This window comes from Symphalangus syndactylus, chromosome 4 (genome assembly GCF_028878055.3).
Source record: "Symphalangus syndactylus isolate Jambi chromosome 4, NHGRI_mSymSyn1-v2.1_pri, whole genome shotgun sequence".
In the NCBI taxonomy this organism is placed as follows: Eukaryota; Metazoa; Chordata; class Mammalia; order Primates; family Hylobatidae; genus Symphalangus; species Symphalangus syndactylus.
Genome location: NC_072426.2, coordinates 61543952 through 61561641, shown reverse-complemented (window position 1 = coordinate 61561641; position 17690 = coordinate 61543952). Strand labels below are relative to the sequence as shown.

General features: G+C 40.8%; 1 protein-coding gene across 20 annotated transcripts in view; it reads right to left on the bottom strand.

Annotated features, from left to right (window-relative positions):
* Positions 1-14515: 14515 nt before the first annotated feature.
* The window catches only part of ZGRF1 (zinc finger GRF-type containing 1), a 103027-nt gene continuing 99852 nt past the window's right edge, over positions 14516-17690 (bottom strand). For 19 of the 20 annotated variants that reach the window (XM_055274831.2, XM_055274833.2, XM_055274828.2 and 16 more), the window contains 4 exons: positions 16256-16432; positions 15985-16119; positions 15036-15297; positions 14516-14862 (listed from right to left, as the gene is read on the bottom strand). In XM_055274831.2, coding sequence (XP_055130806.1) covers positions 14705-14862; positions 15036-15297; positions 15985-16119; positions 16256-16432 — 732 coding nt within the window. In that variant the 3' untranslated portion in view covers positions 14516-14704. Of the gene's footprint in view, positions 14863-15035; positions 15298-15984; positions 16120-16255; positions 16433-17690 lie in introns of those variants that run through there. The other variant, XR_010120504.1, reaches the window with a different exon arrangement.

Genomic DNA, 17690 nt, shown 5'->3' with positions numbered 1-17690 from the left:
GTCCGAGGGAGCCGGAGCACTGACGGGTGTGCAGGAGGCGCCCCCTGCAGCCTGCTGAGCCTCTCGGGGTTGCGCTCTCTTCCTGCAGCACCTGAGCGTTTTCAGGACGCGCTCGGGTCCTGGAGGGCCGGGCCTGCCCGAGGGCAGCCGATTCACCGCGGGCGCGCTGCGAAGTCGGGGCGCCCCCTGGTGGGGCACGGAGGTAGAGGGGATATCCGGAGAGCACCGCTGGGCTTCGGGGCCGCGGGGAAGCTCCCAGGACAGCCGGCCACCGGGGGACAGTGGATTTGGGGTCTCCTCGAGGTCGGTCCGGGGACGCCCTCTGGAAAGCTTCCTCCGGCTCAGGTTACAAACGCACAGTGCTCAGCCGCGTCCTCACCTGCAGTTTCAAAAGACGAAATAAACACAAAACACCTCCCCTAGGATTCTGCCAAGTTTGAGAACAACCGGATTTAAGCCCCATGGGTTTTGTTTTGTTTTGTTTTGAGGATTTAGCAAATCAGCTAGAAGTGACGCCAAGACCCAGTAGGCTGGGGAAAAGGACTTGGTCTCTAGGCTCAAAAGGACTCAGATGCACTGAGTGGGTACAGACTTTGTGTATTATATCATGTCTGTACAGATGTTTTCTTTACGCACCCAGAGCCACGTTCAGATTCATTCTCCAGACTACTTGTCGTTCCCCCGGTACATTTTAATTATCATCCGAATTGGTATTTGATGTTCATTTTTAGCTAGATGTCCCGTGTGTAAAATGTTGGGCGGGGACACAGAGGCGTTCAGCATCATTTGCCTTAGGCCTTAGCTCATGGGTCCAGACACCCAAACTTCTATTTCCGCTCGCCATTTTCACCTCTTTCCCACTTAACTTTACTTGTCCTTAACTTCGTCAACAAATTACTGTGCTTTCCCAAGGATCTAAGGTAACTTAAGGACTTACCATTTTACAACTTTACTTGTTAATTGGAACGAATTTAAGTTGCCCACATTTATCAACAGTAGAGACTAATAATACATTATACAATAGTTTACTACAAAATTTTGGTAGTAAATATATTTACTATAATTGCTACAATAACAAAATGTCATGCAGACATTAAAATTATATTTCTGATGGATATTTAATTTTTAAATCTCATAATGTTTAGTATGACCCCAATTTATAGATATTTGTGTCTAAATGATTGGACAGACATATAAGCTTATACATCCTAGAGTGAAAAATATATTCATAGTGGTTATCTTTTTTTCCACTGAGTAGTGGTAAGTTAAGTTTTTATCTCTGTGTTTTCTAGGTAAATACTGGAACATTCATAATCAGAAGTTGTTATTTTTTAAATGCCGGCCTTCTGGAGAATGCCTTTTCTTTTGTAGTCTCTGTCAAACATTGGATGAGTTCTATGATATAACTTACCCCACTTCAGACATCTCTGAACTGAAATTTCCTTCCACAGTTAAAATTAAGGCCCCAGGAGTTGAGTCATTTGCATTGACATGGGATACTGTAATTTTAAGACAAACGTTTAAAACTTATTCTTGAACTATCAATGGAAACACTGTTGTAGAGGAGAGGAACATACATTGCAATTTCAGTATTCTTGTTAAATCAAAATTCCTGGGGCTGGACAGAGAAAGGAAACTCCTCAATGTTGGATCACATAACTTTTCAGAGAGATAAGACCTCATCATAAGGTTCTGGTGGATTTCTAAAGAAAGACTTGTTTTTGTTTTGTTTGTTTTTTTTTTTTTTTGAGACAGGGTCTTGCTCTGTCGCCCAGGCTGGAGTGCAGTGGCACCATCCCACTCAATGCAAATTCCTCCTTCCAGGTTCAAGAGATTCTCCCACCTCAGCCTCCAGAGTAGCTGTAACTACAGACAGCACCACCACGCCCGGCTAATTTTCGTATTTTTGGTAGAGATGGGGTTTCACCATGTTGTTCAGGCTGGACTCGAACTCTTGGGCTCAAGTGATCTGTCTGCTTCAGCTTCCCAAAGTGCTGGGATTACAGGCGTGATCCTCTGTGCCCAGCCAGATTAAAAAACAAAAAGTCTCAAAGTAATACGTTCCTTTATTTAATAACACTTGCCAGCAGGAAATTCTTTGTGTCTAATCTTTCTTAAATGTGTTTCTTCTTGACCTGCCCTCAGCCGTAATTAAAAACTTTCCTTTTTCATTTTGTGCTTGGAAATATAGCATCTATGGCTACTGTTTTAAAAATAATGATTCAGAAAATACTTGATTCTGAGTTTTGCTTTCCTATGTTGTTAGGCTTTTGTCTTTCTCTGTGACAGAAGCCATCTTTACCCTGAAGGACACTACTGTGGGTTTCTATTTAACTGCATTTTTATAGCACCAGTCACCACACTGAAACTATGTTGTATTATTGTCGGGTGCATGAGACAGCAGGACTGAGAACAAGAGAAAGGAAAGGATTTGCAAGAGGATAATGGCATTCTTCTCAGCAAATTCTCTTTTTCTCCAGGGTTTTTATTTTTGAGGATTTGAGGCTTCATTTTCTCTTGAAGGAAGAAAAAGATTAATCTCACAATACAATAATGTACAGAAAAATCAAGATACCTTTCTAAGGCTATATGGTAAAAGTCTACTAAGAAATTTTGAAAAAACAAAATAGACTAGAAATAAAAAATAAAACTCTATGTCAGTATTAACCGAAACCCAAACCCTATTAATACCCTAAGTAGAAGACAGCTTTCACCTTATTTTGTTTCATTTTCAAATTTCCCAACTGGGGAGATTCTAATATGCCGCTAAAAGGTGTAGAAAATTATAATTTTATTATTTGCGTGAATTTGGTGAGTTCTTTATTTTATTTATTTATTTATTTATTGAGACAGGGTCTCGCTTCTGTCATGCAGTCTGGAGTGCAGTGGCATGATCACGGCTCACTCACTGCAGCCTCGACTTCCCTGGCTCAAGTGATCCTCTCACCTTACTCTTGAGTAGCTGGGACTACAGGAGTGTGCCACCATGCCCAGCTAATTTTTGTATTTTTTGCAGAGATGGTGTCTTGCCATGCTGTCCAAGCTGGTCTCAAACTCGTGAGCTCAAAAGATCTGTCCACCTCAGCCTCCCAAAGTGTTGGGATTACAGGCGTGAGCCATCACACCCGGCCTAGTCTTATACTTCAAATAATTTGAGTTACGTTGGATTTGAGACCAACAATATTCTCAGAAAACAAATGATCAGAGGTTTAAGGAAGTTGTATTAGGTTTCAGCGTGTTGTTTCTTAAGATAAATTTCTGGCCACCCAAAAAGTCACATGGTATTTTGGTTTCTTCTCTGAGTCTTCCTTTGGCTCTCAGTGTCTTATAAAATTGGCATCAAGAATGTTAAGTGTTTCTGGCTGGGCATAGTGTCTCATGCCTACAGTTTTAGCACTTTGGGAGGCAGAAGCAGGAAGACTAATTGAATCCAAGAGTTCCTGGATGCACTGAACCAGATGGTGCAACTGCACTATGACCTGAGCAACACAGAGGGACTGTCTCTGAAGAAGGAGTAGTGCCTCATTGAAATAAAAGCCTTTTCCGGCCAGATGCAGTGGCTCACACCTGTAATCCCAGCACTTTGGGAGGCTGAGGTGGGTGGATCACTTGAGGTCAGGAGTTCGAGACCTGCCTGGCCAACATGGTGAAACCCCATCTCTACTGAAAATACAAAAATTAGCTGGACGTAGTGGCTCTTGCCTGTAATCCCAGCTACTTGGGAGGCTGAGGCAGTAGGATCGCTTGAACCCGGAAGGTGGCCAGGTTGCAGTGAGCCGAGATCATGCCACTGCACTCCAGCTGGGTGGCAGAGTGAGACTCCATCTCAAAAATAAATAAATAAATAAATAAAAGCTTTTCCCTTCCCTCTCATCCCAAAAATTCAAAGTGCTTTTTTCTCCCTAATAAAATAGAGGTGAAATAAACCACATAGAATTTTTAAAGTAATAATTAGAAACATATGGATACAGCCTCCTAAGAAGTCAGTAGTAATCTCCTGGTTCCAAGCATTTGGCCAAGAAAGAATATCTAGATAGTTATTTCAGTCACAACTTGCTGGCATGGAATTTCTCTTTAATTTGATATTTAAGAAGATATGTAACTGCAGAACACAAAGTGATTTTTCTTTACTCTCCCAGGTAATTTAATCAGTGTGGAGAACGAAGTTAAAAGTTGGGTCAAGATAGCATTCACAGAGATGAAGACCATCACTTTTTCCTCCTCCTCCTTATTGGACAGTGTATAGTCTATGGCTATGGCGAGGCTGTGTCAGTGCTCTTGACAAAGTGCTCAGCAGTGCTCTTGACAAAGTTATCCTCTAAAGGAATGATTTCTTTTGCAGTTGTTGCTCTACTTGGTCTTTCTCCATATTTTTAGGTTGCATTGGGTGACCAAAGGATTCAGTGTTTTTCTGGAGCAATTTTTTTAGATGTTTATTTGCAGCTTATACATTTTGAAAACTTGGAGGATATAGGGACTGCTTCTTGAAGAGGGGAAGCAAACCTACAACGAGCCAGGCATTGTACCACCTACCAACCTTGAATATATTATTTAATTTTGTCATCACACAAATCCCAATGAGGACATTATTGTCATTACCATTTTCACAAATGAGGAAACTTGCCTAAGATCACCCAGATCGCAACTGCAGTCTAGGCCTGTCACACTGTATACCCAGACTTGACAATTTCAGGCTTATGCCCTTTCCTTGAGGAATGTGTTGACCCTTCTGAGAGGGAAAAGATTCTCTGTGGCCTCATCAGTGCAGACAGTGCTATTGTTATTATAAAGTTATCTAAAGATGGACAAATATAAATCTTACTATAAATTCCTTGTTTTTATCTCTTATATAACCATGACAACCACAAAATTTATAAATATAAGTACAACTATAAAGGCAATTCCATCCAAAATAACACAAACTTGACGGGATAGATGTCATTTTTTTTTAAATCACCTGAAGACACAACACAAATTTCATATAACCTGCCACTGTGAAGTTTCAAGTTTGGATGCCTTTAGTATGGCTCCAGGTATATTGTGTGATATGCCTACCACTCCCCATCCACCTTTTTTGATACACCAATAAATCTTTGTACAGTGTTATTTGGCTGTCATTAAGTGTTGACTAATAATGTACATAGTAAGTTGACATTTTGTTCTTATAGGCTATTAAAGCACTCCGTGGAGCCAACGTGATCAGAAACATAAATGTAAACAGGGTCCTAAAATCTCACGTTATTAGTGAGCACAGAGAACCCCTATGTCCCCGTAGATGCCTGTTCTTGGATTCATAAACTCCACACCAGAGATGGGACCTACCCCATGAACTGACGATGGGAACACCACCTCCTGAGATCTTCAAGACATGCAATGAGGTAGATATATCCCAACAAGATTGAATGGGAATGTCTTTAATGTGACACTGCTACAGAAAAGACAGCCAGTGGTGCTCAACTAGCCATTTTCTCCTTTTTTTATAGTAGTTAGATCCGCATGTTTAGCTGGGCACGTGGCTGCCTAAGATAAAGACTACATTTCTCACTTTCCTTGCAGCTAGGAGAGGTCAGTGCAACCCAATTTTAGCCAATGAGATGCAAACAGAAGTGGCACATGCAACTTCATGTCCTTAAGGGTAGGGGTATGCCCTCCTCCCTTGCTTTTCCTTTACCCTGCTGCTGAGAATATGGATATGATATATGGATCTCCATCTTGGGTCATGAGGAAGAGAGGGACAGCCTGGAGATGGTGGAGCAGCGACACCACATCATTTCTCCATTGTTTACTTCCCAACGTATTTGCATGGGAGAAATAAACTTCTACTTGTTGAGGCCATTGTTATTTTGGGTTTTCTATCATTCACAACTGAATCTAACAAGCTCCAAACTCCCAAACCAATGAAAAATAACAGAGAGGGCCGGGCGCGGGGCTCACGCCTGTAATCCCAGCACTTTGGGAGGCCGAGATGGGCGGATCACGAAGTCAGGAGATCGAGACCATCCTGGCTAACACAGTGAAACCCCGTCTCTACTAAAAAGAAATACAAAAAATTAGCCAGGCGTGCTGGCGGGTGCCTGTAGTCCCAGCTAATGGGGATGCTGAGGCAGGAGAATGGCGTGAACCCGGGAGGTGGAGCTTGCAGTGAGCCGAGATTGCGCCACTGCACTCCAGCCTGGGGGACAGAGTAAGACTCCGTCTCAAAAGAAAAAAAGAAAGAAAGAAAAATAACAGAAGGAACTCCTTTTGGTCTCTCTCTTAACATTAACCTTGATTCCTAGATAATCAAAGGTGGCAATCTTGATAATAGAAGAAAGTAAACTGGTGAACGTCTTATGTGGTCTTCATGGCAGACTCAGTGGTCAGCAGAAACCTGATGACAGCAGAGTGGTCCAGTTTGTTTCTCCTGGGGGCGTTCTTCCGAGGAGTCCTCGGAAGGGCTGCCTCCAGAGTCGCAGTGTCTTGGGCCGCCGCAAGGTGGGTGACGTACGGATCTTCTGGTTTTTGTTTTTTGTTTTTTGTTTTGTGGCCGTGGACACCCTTCAACCCTGTCTTTTGGCCTTCAAAGACTTCGCCAAAAGGAGGGGCGGGAGCTTCCTTTGGCTTTAGGTAGGGCAGGAGCTTCCTTCTTCGCATTCGGCACCGTCTTGTGATAAAGGTATACGAAGTTTTAACACAGGTAAAAGTAGTCTCTGGAGAGAATGGATTAATGGTTACCTTGGGGAGGAGAGACTGACTCACCCCAAAGGGGCCCAAGGGAACTTTGTGGGTAATGGAAATGTTCTTGATTGTGATGGTGGTTACAAAGGTGTACATACATTTGTCAAAATTCATCAATATGTACACTTAAATTACGCATATTTTATGTACTTCAATACAAGTAGTTTTTAAAAAACAAAAACATGTTTCTTAGGATAAATGACCTTGAAGTCAGTGGTTCTGACACAGGTGGACCAATGATCACATGTTGAGAAACAATATTATAGGTGATGAGATGCAATAAGAAAATTCTAATGTGATCATATTTGCAATGTTAGAAAAATCATTCTGGTGGGAAGAGAGACTGAAGACAGTGAGTTGAAGAGCTTAGGGACATATAACTTCTGGGCATATGGGACATGTGAGATCAGTTATCATAAATGTGTTGTGGCACCCATCTGCACATTAGAATAATTTCCTCTAGAGCACCCAGAAGCCCAGGTGTAAGAAAATGGAAAAGGATGTTTGAATAAATCCATAGAGTTTTATCAGCTGAAAAAAAAACTGCAGCAAGCCACTAATTTGCCAAGGCAATTGAGAGTGCTTAAGCAGGATGGCATCTGGACAGAGAGGAAAAGATAAGGGAACTGATAGAATGTCAGAATAGTAATGAGTCAGGAAATGAGAGATCATGAAGCCAGAAAGTGTGTGTAGAAGTGAGGGAGAGGTCATGGTCAGAAGCATGTTGGAGTAATTTAGGGTGATGATAAATCTCAGATGACTTTTTTTTAAGTATAGACAACATGGAATGAGCTCTAAGATATATTGTTCAGTGAAAAAAGCAAGGTATACAACATTTTTTAAACAGCAGTCTACTATGTAAAAGGGGGAGACCAGGCTGGGTACAGTGGCTCATGCCTGTAATCCCAGCACTTTGGGACACCAAGGCAGGAGGCTTGTTGCTTAAGGCCACAAGTTCAAGCCTAGCCTGGGCAACATAGTGAGGCCTCTTCTCTACAAAAAGGGCTACAGTGAGCTATGTTTGTGCCACTGCACTGCATCCTGGACAACAAAATGAAGCCCCATCTTTAAAAAAAAAAGTGAGACCTGGCATGCTCACACCTATAATCCCAGCATTTGTGATGCTGAGGCAAGAGAATCTCTTGAGCCCCAGCAAGGGCAACACAGTGAGACCCCGTCTCAACAAAAAAATACAAAAAAAAAAAAAAAATTAGCCTGGCATGCACTTGTCATCCTAGCTACTGGGAAGGCTAAGTTGGGAGGATCACTTGAGGCTAGGAGGTTGAGGCTGTAGTGAGCTAAGATCATGCCACTGCACTCCAGCCTGAGGGACGGAGCAAGACCCTGTATCTAAAAAATAAAAAAATAAACTAAAAAAAATAAAAGCTGGTGGCTGGGGAGATATTTATATGCATTTACCTATATGTTAGTAAGATATTTCTGCAAGGAAATATAGGGATCTTATAACATTGGTTGATTCTGGGGAGGAAACCTGGGAGGCTGGAGGACACAGAGCAGGGGAGACTTTTTGCTGTATTCCCTTTTGTTCCTCTTGAATATCAAACCATGGGAATGTTGTCATCTATTCAAAAGTATATAAGTAGAATTAAACAAAAATAAGGCGAAAGAGAATAGATGTGCCATAATGAATAAAAACAGAAAACAGAATGAGGTATTCATGCTTCAAGCATATAAATTAGGCACTGACCAGGCATGGTGACTCATGCCTTAATCCCAGCACTTTGGGAGGCTAAGGTGTGCAGATCACTTGAGCCCAGGAGTTTGATCACACCACTGCACTCCAACCAGGGTGACAGAGTGAGACACTGTCTCAAAGAAAAAATAAGGCATACATGTGAGCACATACTAGAAGGTAAGAGAAATAAACCCAGTTTGATTTGTTTTAGAATATTTTAAAGTAGGCAAAATACAAAAGAAAACATAACATCTGGACATAATAGATTTTTTTTTTTGAGACAGAGTCTCACTCTGGCTGGTGCCCAGGCTGGAGTGCAGTGGTGTGATCTCAGCTCCCAAAAGCCTCCACTTCCTGAGCTCAAGTGATCCTCCCACTTCAGGCTTCTGAATAGCTGGGACTACAGGTGCACGCCACCACGCCTGGCTAATTTTTTTTTTTTTTAAACGGAGTCTCACTCTGTCCACCTAGGCTGGAGTGCAGTGGTGCTGTCTTGGCTCACTGCAACCTTCACCTCCTGGGTTCAAGTGATTCTCCTTCCTCAGCCTCCTGAGTAGCTAGAACTACAGGTACACACCACCACAGACAGCTAATTTTTGTATTTTTAGTAGAGACAGGGTTTCACCATGTTGGCCAGGCTGGTCTTGAACTCCTGAGCTCAAGTGATCTGCCCACCTTGGCCTCCCAAAGTGCTGGGATTACACACGTGAGCCACCATGCCCTGCCCATTCTAGATTTTTATAACCTTCAATAGTTAAGCACTTACTGAGCACCTACCGTACTGGTGCTGATCCCAAATTATAAATGCAAAACATGATTCTGAAGAGCCATTGGCACTAAAGTTATGTATGCGGTTCCTTTACCAATATGTTGACTATTTCGTCCTTGGTCCCTCATATTCAGTCAGCTTGCCTAGGCAACATACACAGTGCATCCAACAATGTCTGGTCTCATACAAGAATGTCTAGACTCATCAAATTACACTGGACTGCTTGCTGTTCATTACACTTTACCTTATGTCCTAATTTTGTTTTTATATGATGTTACCATGTTGCTCAAGAAGGTCATCATCATCCATTCATAACACTGGGTAGGGCTCATAATACCTAAAAGGAGTCACAAACCTGTGGGAGATGTCAGCTGGTTACACATACCCACAGCTGTGCTGAAAGACGTGGGATCTTTTTACACCTCAGAATTTGTTAACCATATTGTCTTCCCCACCAGTTACTCCCTTCCATTCACAACTATGCTTCTACCTCTCTGACACTGGTCTTGAAAGATCTAGCTTCTACTTCATACCCCATAGCCTGACATTGACTCTAGATATAAGGAACCTAAGGACATAGGAGACAAAGTATTCAGCTTCCGATGGCATCATGGTCATGTTAGCTCTTATTTAGAAATATATATTCCAAAAGAATGGGCAAAGGAGGCTGATTTTCTCGCTTCGAGTATGCCCCTAAGTTTTTCCATCAGGGAGAGCTCTACTTTGCCCCATGTCGGGGTGGAGTGGTACATAACTAGCCCTGCACTCCATGCCTGTCCTAACACATAAAACAAGCTGCATATGCCTGTTGTGCACAAAGGGCCAGCCACAGAGCAGATGCTCAATGGATGCACTGACTTTAATGGCACCAAAGAAATAATTAGTTCTATTCCAAGAAGCCACAAATCGATCATAATTCGTCCAATGAAATGAACTATATCTGTCTTTAAAGAGGCTGGCTACCATAGGTACCCTAAAACTTTCACTTAGGAAATTTTCTCTACCAGTTCTTTAGCCTGCAAGGTGACTGCTTCCTGATTTTTCACACATGCAAGCATGCACCCATACATCTCCATTTATTATCAGGACTAGATTTGCAATAATTCAGACACTCACATAGAATTTTTAAAAAATCAACCTAACTAGTGTTTCAGGATGAGAGAAACTTAGAGGACTGCAAAAACATTTAGTTAGTATTTTTCCTTTACTTTATAATCAAGTCATGCTAATGTAAACCAAACACACAACTTGAACTAAACACACATTTCACTCATGGCTAATTACAAACCAGGGATTTCAAATCAGTGTTGATCTAATGTTTTTAGAACAATTATTTAATTTTCAAGGTCCAATATCTGTCGAGTAAATCACCAATTTCCAGTTCATTCTTATTTAATATAAACAAATCTAATTAGTATAAAGATATTTCACAGCTGTCTTTAAATTAAACCATAGTGAAGAGCAAGCAGCATTTTGGGTTTGCTTTGGCATCCCAAATCAAATGTTTTTTGTTCAAATATAAAAGAGCAATAGCAAAAGTTATGTTTTATTTTGAAGTTTTAAGCTAAGCTTCATAAACTCAAGTAACCTATAATTTTTCACAATTCAAATTTTGAATAAGGACAGGAGCTGGCTACAGAGGAAAGCAAAGTATATTATTTTTTCACCTACTTTTGAGAATTGTAAGAATTTTAAGAATCACCAGTTCAGCTATAAATACATTTTTGTTAATAATCAATATTTCTCTTGCATTAAGTAGCAAACTACATCTTATAGTAGCAAATGTAGACATTCAAAGAGAAATCAACAAACCCATTTCTCTAGTAAAAATTGTATTTACCAGGAAGGTATAGACTGTTCAACAAATAAGCCAGGCACAGTGGCTCATGCCTGTAATCCCAGCACTTTGAGAGGCCAAGGGGGGAGGATCACCTGAGGTCAAGAGTTCAAGACCAACCTGGCCAACATGGTGAAACCCCGTCTGTCTCAAAAACAAACAAACAAACAAACAAAACAAAAATACATTGTTAATAAATGGTTGCATATTAAATTAACTAAGATAAATGATCAGGACATGAGTCTAGTTGGGTCCAAGAGGATTGTAAAATTTTTGGTTTCAGTGTCTTTTACCCTTTGCTTACAATGCAGATGGTGCAATATAGCCTAGCCCCAGAGTTGGGTAAGCCTGGGTTCCAGCCCTGCCTGGTACTACTCATGGTAGATTAGGTGGATCATTTCAATTTTTCTGATCCTTGGCTTAATCATGTAGAGAATGGGGAAAATACCTACCCCCCTACTAGGATAAATGAGATGTTTGTGAAAAAATCTTCAAAAATAAAAAAATCCAACACACACTATATAAAGTAAGCAATTAATGATGAGTAGATTAAAGCCTAGAAGTCATTCTATTTCCATTTGTGATACATAAACTAATAGACTTATTCTATAAATTAAAATCTTGACATTTTTATATAATCCTATCATTTACTGAACACAAGTTGGGAGACATTGTTTTAAGATTATTGTTCTGTATAGATGTTTGATGGCTATAATTGTAAAACTGGCTTTTTGAATATATTGTAAAATCCTAAGAAATTTTAATATTTTGATTGTTATTGAACAGGATGCTTCTTAAAGTTCAATTCATGTCTATCCAACCTTGGAATTTGAGATGAAAAAGACAAAGAATGTGTTAGCCTGGGCTTTGGGGATTTTTTTTTAATGTCAAATATTGTTATCTTTTTCTTACTGAAAATACATATAAAGGCCTGGAGAATTACTAAACCACAGGTTTTGTTGTTGAATTTATTTTTTTCCCTGAGAGTTCCATAGAGACTGGCTAGTCATATTCTTTCTATTGTGAAATAATTCAAGTAAGAATTTTCCTGCATCTTTGAAACGAATATTGAGTGACTTGGGTCACTAAGTTTTTTTAATTGATAAAAATATTGCATTGATATTAATTATAATCAAGCACTTGTCATTTTTCCATCCAGGATGTATAAATGCTCTTTTGTTAATAATGTCTAAGAATCAGTATGGACACAAATGGTTTAAAACTTAACTACATATATACACATAGAATATAAACATAGAAAAAAGACTAAAGGAATATGTTAGTGATTATCTCCAGGTAGTGTATTTCTAGGTGATTTTTGTTTTCTGTTGTATACTTTCTTGTATTTTGCAAATTTTCTACAAGAAGAACGTATTATTTTTATAATAAAAAGTTGTAATCCCTATATATATCAATACCTACTACGCAAACAAATGCAGAGGAAAAAAACTAGAAGAAAATGAACCAAAGGTAATCTTTCATTCATCTGTTCATTCTTCCAATGGATACTTATTAAGCACCTACTATATCAGGTATGGGTGCAAGGCACTAGCCATGGTCAGGTGTTGAACACTGCTATCTCCAGGTGTAAACTTTTAGTGTTTTTCTTTCTTCTTTTGCATACTTTTCAAAAGTTTTAAACATAAAAACATATTTGTGAATATGTTATTTATAAAATAGGGAGGCCTTATAATCAATTAAAAAATATTCTGATAAACTTTAGAAAGGTGTTGGTATATCTTATTCTGTACATATGTTCCAACAGATGAGCTCTGGAGACATTCACTTGTTATTCACAGGTATTCTCTATATCCTGCCCCTTGTAAAATTCATTTCTTTGGCAAACAGAAATCATTCTTTTTAGAAAAAAGCTCTTCCTTCCTTCCTTCCTTCCTTCCTTCCTTCCTTCCTTCCTTCCTTCCTTCCTTCCTTCTTTCCTTCCCTCCCTCCCTCCCTTCCTTTCTTTTTCTTTCTTTCTTTCTTTTTCTTTCTTTCTTTCTCTCTCTCCTTTTCCCTCTGTGGCCCAGGCTGCAATCTACTCGGCTCGCTGCTGCCCCACACCACGGACTGCCTGGGACTGCCAGCGCGCGACACCACCGCTGCCTGCTTTTTCTCCTTTGGCTGCAGGCGCGGTTTCGCCATGTTGGCCACGCTGGTCTCCAGCTCCTGACCCCGAGTGCTCTGCCCGCCTCGGCCTCCCGAGGTGCTGGGACTGCAGATGGAGTCTCGCTCACTCGGTGCTCAGTGTTGCCCGGGCTGGAGTGCGGTGGCGTGGTCTTGGCTCGCGGCAGCCTCTGCCTCCCAGCCGCCTGCCTTGGCCTACCAGGGTGCTGGGATTGCAGCCCCTGCCCGGCCGCCGCCCCGTCTGGGAGGTGGGGAGCGTCTCTGCTCCGCCGCCCCTCTGCCCGGCCTCCCCATCTGGGAAGTGAGGAGCGCCTCTGCCCGGCCACCCATTGCCTGGGAGGTGAGGAGCGCCTCTGCCCGGCCGCCCCATCCGGGAAGAAGTGAGGAGTGCCTCTGCCCAGCCGCCCCGTCCGGGAAGAAGTGAGGAGCGCCTCTGCCCGGCCACCCCGTCTGGGAAGTGAGGAGCGCCTCTCCCCGGCCGCCCCGTCTGGGAAGTGAGGAGCGCCTCTGCCCGGCCGCCCCGTCTGGGAAGTGAGGAGTGCCTCTACCCGGCCACCCATCGTCTGGGAAGTGAGGAGCGCCTCTGCCCGGCTGCCCATCGTCTGGAAAGTGAGGAGCGCCTCTGCCCGGCCGCCCCGTCTGGGAAGTGAGGAGCGCCTCTGCCCGGCCGCCCATCGTCTGGGAAGTGAGGAGCATCTCTGTCCGGCCGCCCCGTCTGGGAAGTGAGGAGCGCCTCTGCCCGGCCGCCCCGTCCGGGAAGAGGTGAGGAGCGCCTCTGCCCGGCCGCCCCGTCTGGGATGTGGGGAGCGCCTCTGCCCGGCCGCCCCGTCTGGGATGTGGGGAGCGCCTCTGCCCGACCGCCCGTCTGGGAGGTCTACCACGGAGGCCAGAAGCAATGTGGGGGCTGGACGTGGTGGCTCACGCCTGTGGTCCTGGCACTCTGGGCGGCCGAGGTGGGTTGATCACTTCAGGCTGGGAGTTCGAGACCAGTCTGGCCAACATGGCAAAACATATGAAAAGTACAATGGACGGACCAACCAACCAACTCAGTGACAACAAGGCAGGTCTACCCTGGAGTCATACTCTAATTTTTTCTATTTTCCTCCCTTTCTGATTCTTTATCCCACTTTCTTTTTCTTCCTCTTCCTTCTCCTTCTTCTTTGTCAAATAGAGGATTGAGTTATTATCACTGATCCATATAAAGTCCCTCTCTCATTTATTTTGGTTCCCACCCCCCATTTCTATTCCCCGACTTCCCATGTGCAACCTTCCTAATATGTTTGATACACATCTTTTTGTTTGTGTGTATTTTTAGAAAATGTTTAGTTTTTCTGTGCAAAAAAAATTAATAAAAAAAAGAAAAAAAAGAAAAAAAAAGAAAAAAGCTTATTTTTATTAGGATTTTACACTACCTTTTGTATACTTTTTTGAAGAACAAAATTTTTACATGTGTTTACTATGTTATTTAAATTTCATATTTTTAATAAGAGGGTCTATAGTAATAAAAATATAAAAAACATATCATGTAAAATGAGTCTGAATTTACATAAATACAAAATATTTACACCATGTCTTTTTGTGAATAAGATTTATCTTTAGATTTATCTTTTTCACTCTTTTTCTTCTGTTTTTCTTCCGCTTGTTTTTCAAAATAATCTTTAAGGAGATGGTTCAGCTGTGGTTCATACTGGTTTGCATGTTGCAATCCATCTTCCCTTCCTTAAAAAAACATATGACATGAGACAACTATTCTTTATTTTACAGAGGTCCCAATATTACCATGTCAGTTACTTCCCCCAGCAGAGCTGTTTCTGCTTGAAGCACCCCAAGCATTAACCCATAAAAGTCAGTTTGAACTTGAAATGCATGAATTAAACCCATTTTTATTTTACCTTCGCAGTGTTGGATCACTCGTCCCCAAAGTTGATTTTTCCTCAAACAGGCTAAATTTCCCACAATCAACAAATGCCTCTTTCCTCTAGTCAGTGCAACATTCATTCTTTTTTCTGAATCAATGAATCCTACTTGTCTTGTCCTTACACAGGACAGAATAATGATCTCCTTTTCAGCTCCCTGAAAAGCATCTACTGTGGACACCTGCACAGTTTTAATATCAGGATGGTGAAAGTCCACAGCACTGAGTAAATGACAAAGCTGTGGAGGAAAAAACAGCAATCATGTAGTAAGAGATTGCGAAGAACTTAAGCCTCTGAACCTGCTCAAAGCAACCACTGTAATTTAACTAATAGTAATTTTCATTTTTATGACTCACATAGACTTGGCTAGTTTCTAAAATGATAGATAAATGACTAGATGACAATATTAATTATGACACAAAATCAAAAGCGATTTATCTATTGCTGGGTAACTCATTTGGATATGCTAATTTGGAGCTGATAAACTAATAATGAAACAGATAAAAAATACTAAAAGGAAAATCTAGTTAGAAGTAATTGGCTCATGTGTACATTAATATTTGGTATCTATCCTTGATTTACTGATAAAATATACTAATAATAAAAGAACATTTTTGATAACAGAGATTCAGTCCCATCTGTCTACAAAGCATACACCATATTTTCTTCCCTCTAATTTGTTTTTTGCATTTTTGCCCCAACAGCTGTAAACTAAATTTAATTAAACCTTGTTACGTTTACGTTTAATTATACAGAAAAAAAGCCAGACCAAAAAAAAATCAGAATGTTTCTTTTTTAATATATTAATTACAGTACCAAAAGTTTTTCAGGCACCAAACCAACTACTATAAATGTAATATCAAATATGGTAATATGTAATTGTAATATTTAATATATGGCAAATACTGTAATACGTAATACCAACCTTGTACATCTGGGATTTGTATAATGTTATCACGCCAATCATAGAGCCTGCTATTCCACTTGCAATCAGTGATTGAATCAGCTTGAGTGTAAATGTAGCTTCTGCCACATTATGAAAGCTGTTATCTCTTTCTATCTGGAGTAAGAAATAGATCCTAAATTATATTTCCCAGAAAGGCTTTGGAAAAACCAAGTAAAATCATACAAACAACAACAAAATTAAACCAGGAACCTAAACCATGTTGACTCTCATCAACATTAATGTCATTTACCTGTTCTAGTCCTTTAACATTATAAAAACACAGGGTTGGTAGCCATTCCAATAAAGGGCTCCTCTCTATTTCTGTTACACCATTCATGAGGGCTCCTTTGTAAAACAGATCATTAGCAATAGCACTGATTGCAGGATGACAACGGTATTGAGTTCTCAATAGAATTGGCTTGTGACCCTAAGAAATTTAAATGAAGAAAAATAAAACATAATTTTTTTATTCTTCTAGGGAAAGAAAATTATATTTTTAAAATTAAAAATATTGCTATATTATGGTATTAGGAGATGAATTACAACCATGATAGAATAGACTATAAATAAAAATATTTTTTAAGTTACTCAAAATATGTTCATATTAATTTAGAAAAATTAGAAAATATAAAAGATGTCAACCTTAGACTTATCTAGTAAGTTTGACTCCTAACATTATGGTTTTTTTTTTTGAGATGGAGTCACTCTGTCACCCAGGCTGGATTGCAGTGGCACGATCTTGGCTCACTGCAACCTCCACCTCCTGGTTTCAAGCGATTCTTCTGCCTCAGCCTCCCGAGTAGCTGGGATTACAGGCACCCACCATCATGCCTGGCTAATTTTTTTATTTTTGTAGAGACGGGGTTTCCCCATGTTGGCCAAGCTGGTCTTGAACTCCTGACTCAGGTGATTCACCTGCCTTGGCCTCCCAAAGTGCTGGGATTACAGGCGTGAGCCACCATGCCCGACCAACATTATGCTTTTATAATACATCTGGAGTTGATCTAACACTAAATTGAAAAGCATCTCTTAAAAAATTAGGAGGTGTCGTAAATATCTCGTTAACTTTCCTCACTGAGTAAAAGCCATTTTTCATTCTGAATCTTGAAAGAAGTTTCAGATTTTATTAATGCATCATAAAATCCAAGTCCTATCTACTTTAGCGCTCTTCGAGCAAAAAGTTCTGTAGTAAATAATGCTCAGGCCAGGCGCAGTGGTTCACGCCTGTAATTCCAACACTTTGGGAGGCCAAGGTGGGAGGATCACCTGAGGTCAGGAGTTCAAGACCTGCCTGACAAACATGGTGAAATCCCGTCTCTACTAAAAATACAAAACTTAGCCAAGCATGGTGGCAGGCACCTGTAATCCCAGCTATTTGGGAGGCTGAGGCAGGAAAATCGCTTGAACCCAGGAGGCAGAGGTTGCAGTGAGCCGCTCAAATGTTAGAGAAATGACTAAATTATGGTATATCTGCACAACATAATACTTAGTGATCAATATATTTATGACAACAGTAATGATTACAAAACTAATAGTAACAAGGGGAAATGATTTACTATTATGCAAAGTTTAAAAGGCAAGATAGAAGTTATATTTATGGTATGGTTTCAACTATGTACAAATACATATATTTGATATAGGCATATAACCCTAGGATAAAAGATGGAAGGAAAAATAATAAATAT